Source organism: Sarcophilus harrisii, chromosome 6, assembly GCF_902635505.1.
Source record: "Sarcophilus harrisii chromosome 6, mSarHar1.11, whole genome shotgun sequence".
Taxonomy (NCBI): domain Eukaryota; kingdom Metazoa; phylum Chordata; class Mammalia; order Dasyuromorphia; family Dasyuridae; genus Sarcophilus; species Sarcophilus harrisii.
This window is the reverse complement of record NC_045431.1, coordinates 129,656,864-129,667,713: the sequence shown is the minus strand read 5'-3', so window position 1 is coordinate 129,667,713 and position 10,850 is coordinate 129,656,864. Positions and strand designations below refer to the sequence as shown.

General features: G+C 41.0%; 1 protein-coding gene across 1 annotated transcript; it reads left to right on the top strand.

Annotated features, from left to right (window-relative positions):
* The first annotated feature begins 250 nt into the window (after positions 1–250).
* LOC100923548 (60S ribosomal protein L34) lies at positions 251–5,811 on the top strand. Its single transcript, XM_003774307.4, has 5 exons — positions 251–321; positions 1,720–1,793; positions 1,885–1,984; positions 2,388–2,491; positions 4,760–5,811. Exons 2-5 carry the CDS (start codon positions 1,729–1,731, stop codon positions 4,842–4,844), a joined length of 354 nt encoding a protein of 117 aa, XP_003774355.1. The 5' UTR covers positions 251–321; positions 1,720–1,728; the 3' UTR covers positions 4,845–5,811.
* The last annotated feature ends 5,039 nt before the right edge of the window (positions 5,812–10,850 follow it).

The window sequence follows — 10,850 nt, the reverse complement described above, 5'->3', positions numbered from 1 at the left end:
ATTGTCTGAAACGCTGTGAAATTCACACACACATTTGATCTGTGTTATCTGAGGGCTGGCGATACACCTGCATTCCATGCAATACTATATGGAATCTGGTTGAACCCGGGCTCGGTTTGCGGACCTTTCCCTAATATATATACAATTCATCAATACCCTTACGGAAGTGGTCGGATTCCGTACAACATGGCTGCGCCCATAGTAGCTCCGCCCTCTTGTTTACGAACTTCCCTTGGTAGAAGGAAGATCCTGTGAAGTCACTATTTGAACTCTGAACTCGGACGCACTTTCTTTTCCCTTTTCCGGTGAGGGACCTACGAGGTAAGGTAGCTTCTTTTGCACTATCTTTCGTACCTTTTTGCAATCCGCCGGCATCCGACACTTGGCGGGGGCCGGGGTTGTTGGGGATGGGTTTCCCCGGGCTCCAGACGCCGACGAACACTTCAGAGCACCGACATCCGTCGGAGCTCCCCGTGGAAGGGGGGAGTCCCGGCTAGTGCCTGGGACGCCGCGCTCCGAGATGGGAGCGAGCAGCGAGCCCCGTGGGGCTCTTGGAGTCCTCCCAGAGCGCGGGCTCCCAGAGCGTGGACTCCCAGAGCGTGGACTCCCAGAGCGTGGGCTCGAGAACTCGTCTTCAGGGTCCCGTCCGTCGCTGACGTTTCGCGGGTGGCGGGATGGGAACTGGGGGGAGGGGGGCGATGCCGGCTGTGTTAATGTTAAAAAATTCTGAACTGGCTTTTTTTGGCCGCAGTTCTGTTGGAGTGGAAAACTCGGTGTAAAAGTTGGTAGATTAAATTGACGAGCACTAAGAAAATAAAACAGCCGTGTGACTTTGCTTTTATTCCCATTTATGTGTTTGAGGCATTTTATACAAAGCAAGTCTCGTATCTAGCAGCATCTCGGCTTGTATCGTAGTTTTGAGAGTGTGAAAAGGAAGGCACGTTTTTCTCACTTGGTAAATGAAGATACGGCGCATAGAGATTAAGGGATTTACTTGGTCCCACAGGCAGGAGCCTCAAAAACGGGTTATTTTCACTGCCTTTTGCAGGTTTATATTTGAAAAATAATGTAAAGGAAAAAAGATAGTTAATTAAGGAGCTCGCTAGGAGTCAGAACTACTACAAACCACATAAAATCGATTAAAGTCTGGGAAGGGATGCTGGCTTTTCTAGGCCCCTCTCTGGTCAAACTTTTCTACTTTTGGAAGTCCCTATTGAGTTCCAAAGGGATAATTATCAGCTCCTTTTCTGTGAAAGGGATGTGCTGTTGCTGCTTTCTCCAGTAGGAAATGCTGGATTTAGATTTTAGGACTCCAGTTTGAATTTAGGGCTTAGTTTGTGTGGCTTTAGGCAAATGGCTTTAAATCTTTAAATTTCTAATCTGCCAAATGTTGGATATCCTAAGTCCCTTCTCAGTGTGATCTTGGAAGACCTGATGTAGCTCCTGAGTGTAATCATTTTAGTGTCACTTATTTATCACTTGTAAAATTGCCGTTTTGCTGGACAGTGTCATGTAGTGATCAGAGTTGTAAAGTGATGCCCAGGCTTTTAAAAAGTAAAATATTAAAAATAAAAAGTGGAAGTGTGTTTTGCATGATTAAAGGGTATATTGTTTGCCTTCTCCCTCTCATTGGGTAGGAGAGGGAGAAAATTTGGAATTCAAAATTTTCCAATGATGAAAGGTGATGTTTAAGAATGTGTTGTTTTTTGTTTTTTTAAGAAATTAAAAATGGTTCAGCGCTTGACATATCGCCGTAGGTTGTCCTACAATACAGCTTCCAACAAAACTCGGCTGTAAGTATTCATGTGCTACAAGTATTCGTGTTTTTAATTTGTAAGTATTATTTTGAATGTTTTAATTAATTCTTTCCTCTTTTTGGCACAGGTCACGAACCCCGGGTAACAGAATTGTTTACCTTTATACCAAGAAAGTTGGAAAAGCACCAAAATCAGCCTGTGGTGTGTGCCCAGGAAGACTTAGAGGTGTAAGTTCCTATATTTATTTTTTCTGTAATCATCTTGTCAAGTTGGTGTTTGTAATTTTGAGGACTCTTCCCAAACTAATCAAGGTCTGGTAGAGTGCAAGTTCCTTGAGAGTAAAGATTTCTTGCCTTTCTATGCCCCCCATCAAGCACAGTACCTGCCATATAATAGGTAGTGGGACTGAAAGGGAGATTAATTCTTATTTGAAAGTGAATTTCTCCATAGCATTTGGCATCCAAGGGTTATAAAACAGTGGAAAAGAAATTCTTAGTGTAAGAGGGGATAAGAGGGGAGCATTGTGAGGTTAATACCAATTTAGGTAGTGACCTGATCATCATAATGTAAACACTACCATCTAAAAATTTTTAAAAGCATGCTTTAATGTGAAATCTTTTTATTATGCAGGTTCGTGCGGTGAGACCTAAAGTTCTTATGAGGCTTTCAAAGACAAAAAAGCATGTCAGCAGAGCTTATGGTGGCTCCATGTGTGCTAAATGTGTTCGTGACAGGTAAATAAAACTTTTTTTTAGGGGTAACGGCCTACTTGAAAGGATAATTGGTAGCTGTATCAAATGTTAATAGTGCTCAAAACTGATTTTTTAAAATGGGTTTTAAATGTTAATTTGTATTTTTCCTGAATTTTAGAGTAAGCCAGCCAACCTTTTTTAAGAAGCTTTGAATTGGAGTGATAAGAAATTTATTTCAGTATTCCTCCATAATAGTAGCTAGGTTAATCAAAAGACTAAGTTTGTTTATATTGTAGAAAGCAGCTCATTTAACTACTTGATTTTGTGGGTGTGAGTATTGAAGCCCAAACAGCTAAATGCTCAATCTGACAGTCTTAAAATTCTTCCTCTTAATCTCTCCAACTTTTGACACTGTTAACTGCTTGTAAGTCTTTAACATTGCTATCTGTGCCCTCTCCCCAGGTAGGGGTGTTTCTCCCAAAAAGCCTTCTTTTTTTGAGCCTTCTTACTTTTGTATCCCCTTGATTAACTTATCACCTTTCCATGCAGTGACTGCCAAAATCCATCCCTAAACTGGCCTTCATCACCAACTGCTTTAAATGTAATATGGGACTGGAGAGGGATGGGAACCAAGGAAGGAGCCTTTTGATTTGTTTTTCTGCCTCTAAGCTATTCCACAGCTGCACAAATCTTCCTGAAGCACAGACCCAATCCTGTTAATTCTCCTGCTTTAGAATTTTGTCTTTTTCCCTCCTTGATAAACAATAAACTTCACAGCTTGGCATTTAAATCTCTTCAGTCTGGCTTTAACCCACTTTTCTAGTATTATGTCATGGTAGCAATCTCTTTAGTAAGACAACTCAGATGCTCTTTCCTAGTTTTCTTTATTCTTTGTCTTCATAAAACCTATTTGTTTTTGTCATAACTTGGTGGAGATAGTCTCTGGATCAGTTTTCAGGTCTTAATTCATCTTAAGTCTTAATTCTGCTTAATGCCTAATATTTAAATTCCTGACTCAACAGGCTTCTGTTTCTTCTGGCAGTCACACTAAAATCCTTGTCTCTTTTCCTGGAGTTCATTGTTTTCCCGGCTTAGAGAAGTCTGGATCCTAGTTACTACTTCGTTTTAAAGGAGTAAAACTGAGGCCCAGGACAACTAAGTGATATATTGGCCTTCCATGGGCCTAGATTCAGGAAGAGTTCAAACCTGACCTCAGACACATATGTGCCTCACTTCCCCATCTGTAAAATGGGGACACTCTAGAGAAGAAAATGGAAGGGTCTTTGCCAAGAAAACTCCAGGAACAAAATCCAACACAAATAACAAATTTAAGGTGTATTGAGGATTAGTGACTGGATTTAATTTTAGTCAGATTTAGGATTTAGACTTAATTGGTTTTACTCAGATTGGTGCTTGTACCTTGGATGGAATCATATGGTAAAATGTCGTTTATGTAAGGGCCTGTAGTTGGCAACATAACCCAGCTCAGCTTTTGGTTTTTGCAGGGCAAACCTATTCCAGGTGGCCATAAACTGGGCTGTTGGAGAAGGAACACCTTCACTAGCTTCCTGTACCATCTGTTCTTAGACCAAATTTCTGTGGATTTAAAATTATTTCATTTTACCAATTACTCATTGGAAGCCCTAGTGATTTAAAAAATCATATTCATATTTGGAATTCAAAACAAAACAGTGCTACTTTTAGAGCATTTATAAATAATGTTGAAATTGAACTTTTAGGTCTTTATATAGTGTTTCTCTCTCTCTCTCTTTTTTTTTTTTTTTTTTTTGGAAGCTTGGGATAAGAATCTACCTTTAGGTAGACAGTGGTGTGATCATTCCGGAACTACCGAGGCATGCATATGAAATAGCTTTTAAAAGCATTGTCTTGTAATAATTGCCTGGCAAGGTTTTGGTGTCAAGAAGGGACTATGTCCCTTTAGGGTAGGGGTTCTTAATCTTTTTTGGGTTGTGGATTCCTTAGACAGTCTGATGAAACCTAGGAAATCTCAATAATAACTTTGTATGGCATAAGATTTCAAAAGAAATCAATTACTGACAAATTACCAAAATATTTTTAAAAAGTCAGGGCAAATGTCAGCCTTGAGTTCCCCAAGTTTCTGGTTTAATTCAAAAGTGCTCAAAAAAAATTAAGGATTTTTCCCTGTCCTTTTTTTTTCTATCACTTTGCATAATACCTGGTCCATATTAGGTGCTTTAAGAAAATGTTTATTGTTTGCTTTAATTAGTAGGTTTATTAAGGGAGATTTAATTTCAGAAATATTTTTACATTAAATGTTTTTCCATCTAGGATCAAGCGTGCTTTCCTCATTGAAGAGCAGAAAATTGTTGTGAAGGTGTTGAAGGCACAAGCACAAAGTCAAAAGAGTAAATAAAAATGACTTGGGTTCTTTTTGAATGATAAAGAAAATTAAAATGTGTTTGAGTGTTTTGGGTTCTTTTTTATCTTTAGTCCTTATAATGCTGTGGTGGGAAAGCTTTTAGATTTGCACTTGAGGAAAACAGAATAGGAATCTCATTAGTTCTACCATTCTTAGCTTATGCGACCTTCAGAGAAGTTATTTAAATGCTCCAATTTTCTCATATATTAAAATGAGAGATGAATTAAATGTATGTTGTACGTATTTTAACAATGGAAACTTTCAGTTAGCCGATTTCTAAAAGAATTTAAAATAAAACTTTAAGTTGTTGATTCTCAAATCTTTTAGAAGAGTTGAAGACTCTTAGAAGAGATGAAGTTGTTGATGGAGTTAATGTGCACACTTAAGACTATGTCACCATAACTTTGAGGTTAAAACTATGAGAGAGAAAAAAAAATGTATTGAGCATCCTACTAAACATGATGCAAGAAAGGCAAATGGATTATCCTTAGGAAAAGGGACTTCAATCCCCTCCAGTAAGGAAGCCTTCCTCTGAGGAGCCACAAAAAAAAAAAAAAAAAAAAAAGCAGGAGATAAAGGGTTTTGGCCATGGATATTTTTTAGTCTGCCAGTGGGCATGGGTGTGGGCTCTACTTCAAGGAAGGTTTGTATGTCCCTTAGGAATGCCTATCCATAGTTCTCAACCCCATTGTGTGTGTGTGTGTATATATGTATGTATGTACTTGGTATTCATTCAAATTGCCACAGGCCTCCATCCATCTTGATTTTTAAAATTAAGCGTTAATGGAAAATTGGGAAATAGTACACCATCAATTGCCAATAAAACCTAGATAGGCTTTAGTTTCCTGTCATTTGGTTATCTAATACATGGAGTTGAGTCCTGACAGCTGAATGTTGTTGATTAACCTTGAACCTGTTGGTCCAAACTGGAATTCTTTATATCAATAAAATCCTAAAGTCAGGTCTGTGGTCATTTGTGTACATAACTCGGCATATACAGAACTGTGCTTCAGGAGGGCTACAGTGTTGAGTGCCATAGTGCCTGCCAGCTCAAGCCCTACTAGGAGGGGAAGGAATGGTGGCAGAGCTCATTTCTGTCTAAGTCTCCAAGGGGGAAAAATGGGACCGGAAGTGGCTCCATCTGTCCCCTCCTGGAAGAACAGATAGGCTGGGAAACACTGCTACCAGGATACAGGATTTACTGAGGAAAGTATCAGGAGGTGCATTTAGTCCATCTCAACAGACAAACCAATGAACCTTTAGGGGCCTGGTAAAACGTCTATGCTACGTCTGTTGAGGATGTTGAAATATTAAAGAACTGGGGTTACAGGACTGGAGGAGAGGGTCAGAAAGACTCGTGGAAGGAGTCACCAGACAGATCCCTATACCTTGGAGATTCCCAAGGGTGATTTTAGGCTGTTCCCAGGAGCGGGTAGATTGAGAAGTGGTCCCAGGAACTGAGTCTGCCAGAGCAATGCCAACAAAATAAGGGGGTTCAGAGTTGGAGCCAACAATTGTGGCCCACCTGGGGGTTTGTGGAGTTCAAATAGGAGTGCAGTATTGGCAACAAATCGAGCATGGAGTGGGGAGCAAAGGATTCAGCGGGGCTGTCAACTGGAACTAACAAGTTAGGAAGGATAAGGGGGACTTATGGGTCAGGGATGTGGTGCTAGGCATGGTGTGGCAGGGCTGGTGTTCTAGGAAGGACTAGTAAAGCAGACAGGTCCCATGGGCTTGGAGTGGGTGTATCTTTATGCTGAACTAGGAGGTAGTGGCTGAATTGAAAACTGCTGCCTGCCCAGAACGAAAGGATGAAACTTCAGGACTTCCACTAATGGTGGGATGGTTGCTGGATCATTAGGATGATGGGGGGGGAGAGTGAGGTGTTCAAATGTGGTCGTGGTCTGGGTCTGCTGATCAAAGGTTTGGGTGGTCAGCTTAAAGGAGTCGTCCCCTGGGAGTGAGTACCACCCAGTATCAGGGTACAGTTGGACTGGAGGGTCTATAGGGGCTCTAAAGTTGAAACGGGGAATCAGGGTAGGATCTACTGTCAGGGGGTTCTAAACCTGAGTAGTAGGTGGCAGAAAAGGAGGGACCTCCCTCAAAGTCCCTAAAGGTTATTGTCCATGTGGGCTTTGGGGCATGTGGATTTCCTAAAGCTTTAGAAAGCAGAGGAAGGAAAACTAAGGAAATCCCATGATGGCCTCATACTCTGGAGAAAGGGTGAAGGGGAAAGGGACCCTTAGGGGAGGATATACAGACAAATTAGGGCAATCACAAACAGTAACAAAGTAAATACAAGGATTAATCTTCCCAGGATTTTCCCACCCAATGTCTTTAGGGGAAATCAAGGACTGAAGGAATGGTTCAGTCCGTTTCAGGAGTTCATCACCAATCTCTGCTTTCCATTCAATGATGACAGCTGGCTTCATTCTGCTGTAGTGAATCCAGGCGGGGATCACAGTATGCAGTTCTTTCCACCTGGGCTCCAGGCAGGAGGTAGATTTCTTTATTAGGACTGCAGCACTGGGCTGGAATGGACAAGAGGATTCGGGACAAAGACAGGAAGGGTCTCTCAGAAGAGGTAGATGTCTTTCTGAGTTTTCTGCAGGGCCTTGATAAGGGAGGAGTTAGAGACTTCAGCAATTATGTCTTCCCTGGCCAAGGATAAGATAAGTGGTGATCTCCCAAAGAGAATCTCAAAGGGAGTTAAACCCAATCTGTTGGGGGGAGCATCTACTAAGTAATGCATTAGCATTACTTCCATTAGGAAGGAGCAAGACTCAGGAGCTTTGGGTCTCTAAAACAAGCTTTGTGAGGAGCTCCTTAAATGTTCTATTCATTTTTCCACTTGCCCCTAGAGTTCTGTGGTCTGTTTGCACAATGAAGTTTCCACTCAATTCCCAGGACTTTGTTAATACCTTGTGATATTTTGGCAACAAAGGCAGGGCCATTATCAGACCCTATTGCTGGAAGGCCAAAGTGAGCATTAATTCATTTAGTATCTTTTTGACCACTGTGAGAGGTATTTCATTTCATGTGGGGAAGGCTTCTGTCCACTCTGAGAAAGTGTATGCAAAAACTAATAAATATTTGTACCCAGCTGTTGACGGCTGTATCTTAGTATAATCTATCTCCCATGTCTCCACTGAAATAGGTCCTTTAAGCCTGATTCCCACATAGGCCTCTTTAATTCTTTTTATATTTACTCTAGCACAAGTGTTACATCTATGAATATAACTTCTGATAAATTGGCTGACATCCTTTATGTAATATCTGCTCAATAACTGATGCATTTTCTTTTCACCCAAATGAGTGAAATCATGCAGGTCCTTTACCAACCAGCATTCTGCTTAATGCTTGTGGAATAAAAATGCTGTCCTCTTTGGAGGTCCCGCTCTCTGGTAGCGGGACCAGAGGCTTCCTCTCTGAGACACGAAAGAATCTTCTGAAGGCGACTATGCAGGAAGAGGGGAAACTGCCAGAGACAGGGAAGAAGTGGGGGAGGAAGTGTGGCTTGCTGAGCCACTGCATCCACAGCCCTATTTACCACTGCTTCCATTGTCTCACCAGATTGGTGATCTGGACAGTGGATAATAGCAACAGAGAGGAGTAACCAGATAGAATCTAGTAAGGAAAGTATCTGTGCCTTATTCTTAATTTCCCTCCCAGTGGATGTCAGCAAGCCCCTTTCTTTGTAGAGGTGTGGACATGTGCTGTTGCAAAAGCATAGCAGCTGTCAGTGAAAATGTTAGCCGATTTCCCTTCTATGCGCAGGGTCTGAGTCAAGGCAACAAGCTCAGCTTTTTGGGCAGAAGACCCAGAGGGGAGGGAAGAAGACCACAGAGTAGAGAGAGAGGGATAGTCCGCCACTGCTGCCCCAGAAACACAGGTGTCCCCCACAACAAAACTGCTCCCGTCTGTAAAAAGAATCAGCTCAGGGTTTTTCAGCGCGATGTCAGAAAGGTCAGGCCTTGCTGACTGGGACTCCTCAAGGACCTGAAAGCAGTCATATATGGTGACTGAGTCAGAAAAAGGATCTGGGAGCAAGGTGGCAGGGTTCAGAGTGGATGATTTGGAGAAAGTGAGGCGAGGATGATCGAGAAGCAGGGCCTGATAGTGGGTAAGGCGAGCATTAGAGAGCCACTGATCAGGGGCAGACCAGAGCAGAGCCTCAACAGAGTGGGGGGCAGAGATAGAGACTGGCCCAAGGAAAGCTTGTCAACTTCCTTCAGCAGGAGTGTGGTTGCAGCTATAGTCCTAAGGCAGGGAGCATTAGCTGCTACCCAATCTAAGTGTTTAGAGAGATGGGCAACAGGCTAATGCCAAGGGCCAAGTGTTTGGGTCAGAACACCCTTTGCAATACCTCTCGCTTCTGCCACAAAAAGATAAAAGGGCTTCGTGACATCAGAAAGAGCTAGGGCGAGGGCCTTGGTAAGGGCAGTCCTGAGACAATCAAAGGCAGCTTGTTCAGGGGAGCCCCAGACAAGGCTTTGGCTGTAGCAGAATAAAGGGGTTTTGCCATCTCAGCAAAAGAGGGAATCCATAATTTACAGCAGTGTTTCCCCAGCTTTTGACATATGTGTGCCCCTTCTATAATTTTCATAATGCTGAGTACCCCTCGTAAAAAAAAAAAAAGGATGTATTTTAATAACAATCAAAATACATTTATTTTTTCTTTTTTTGGTACATACACAAAATAATAAAAAATGAAAAATAAAAATATTCATAATAAAATATAAATCCATGCCAGAAAGTTTGTTGCATGCAGAAGAAGAGCAATTGTTGAAATTGGCTTCAGACGGATTCTTGAAAAATAAACATAAGGAATGTACTTTAACATCATTCTGGTTACAGATGCAACATGTGTATCCTGTTTTAACAGAAAAAGTTCTGAAATACATCTTGCCTTTTCCAACTTCATATTTATGTGAAGTTGCTTTTTCAGTATTTGTAGACATTAAATCGAAAAAAAGGAACAGACTATTGAATGTGGAGCCACATCTCAGATTAAAGTAACAGCCAGGGAACCAAATTATGACTATCTGTTATCTCAGCACAGACAATTTCATCTTTCTATATAAAAATAATCAAAATCAGTGGGACTTACTAAAGCACATAATAAACCTTTCCTACAAGAAAAATCGCACAAAAGCTAAAAATACACAGGCATCTGGAGAAGCCACTAACTATTAAAGAAGTAAGTTATCTTTGTAACAAAGTACGGTATATTCATGCTGTGTCACACTGGACCATCTCACCTTCACAAGATTGTCTTAACATAAGATGATGTAGCCCCATAAAGCCCATTGCAACCCTTTTTCAAATCTTTAATTATTTCCAAATCAAAAGGAGTGTATCCTCTCTTTTGTTGATCTGAAGAGTTAAACTATTGAATGACAGGGTCTGCATTTATTTTTAAATCAGATATATCCTGTCCTCCTTTTTTAGATTTAACTAGTGCCTTTTGTAATCTTGTCATAGGCTGCTTCATAGGTGGTTCTGACTGTGTTACTGCCCCTCCCTCTCCTCCTTCTCCCTTCACCCTGAAGGGTTAATTATGGGGAGTAGGTCAGGGGTGGGGAATGCCCTAATGGCTCCTCCTGTGAAACACCACATTCCTTAATTTTATCAGAATTGTATTTAACTCCTTTCTCATCTAATTCTTCCTGCTTTTCACCTAGTTTGTCAGTATCCTTCCCCTCCTGCACTTTCTTCTTTTTCCTTATTCTATAACTTATGTAATTTCCTAAACCCAATTATATTAAGTTATATGTATAGAATGTTATTGGAATCTTTACAAACTGTTAAGCCACTAGAGTTGATAGAGACAATAATTATCTAATTTGTCCTGGTTCAATATAATTGATTTGTGGTTCAATATAATTGATTTGATCTTAGAAGGAGATATTTTGGGTCAGAACTTGAAACAAGGTACTAAGTACAACTGATAGAAACGATGCTTGTGTTCACACCTTTAAAGAGCTCATATAAGCAAGA

Bases quoted from the DNA above. Each gene is read 5' to 3' on its own strand.
- LOC100923548 (XM_003774307.4), top strand. From the start codon at position 1,729: ATGGTTCAGCGCTTGACATATCGCCGTAGGTTGTCCTACAATACAGCT. The intron at 1,985-2,387 runs GTAAGTTCCTAT...TTTATTATGCAG, and splicing joins GCCCAGGAAGACTTAGAGGT to GTTCGTGCGGTGAGACCTAA. The intron at 2,492-4,759 runs GTAAATAAAACT...TTTTCCATCTAG, and splicing joins GCTAAATGTGTTCGTGACAG to GATCAAGCGTGCTTTCCTCA.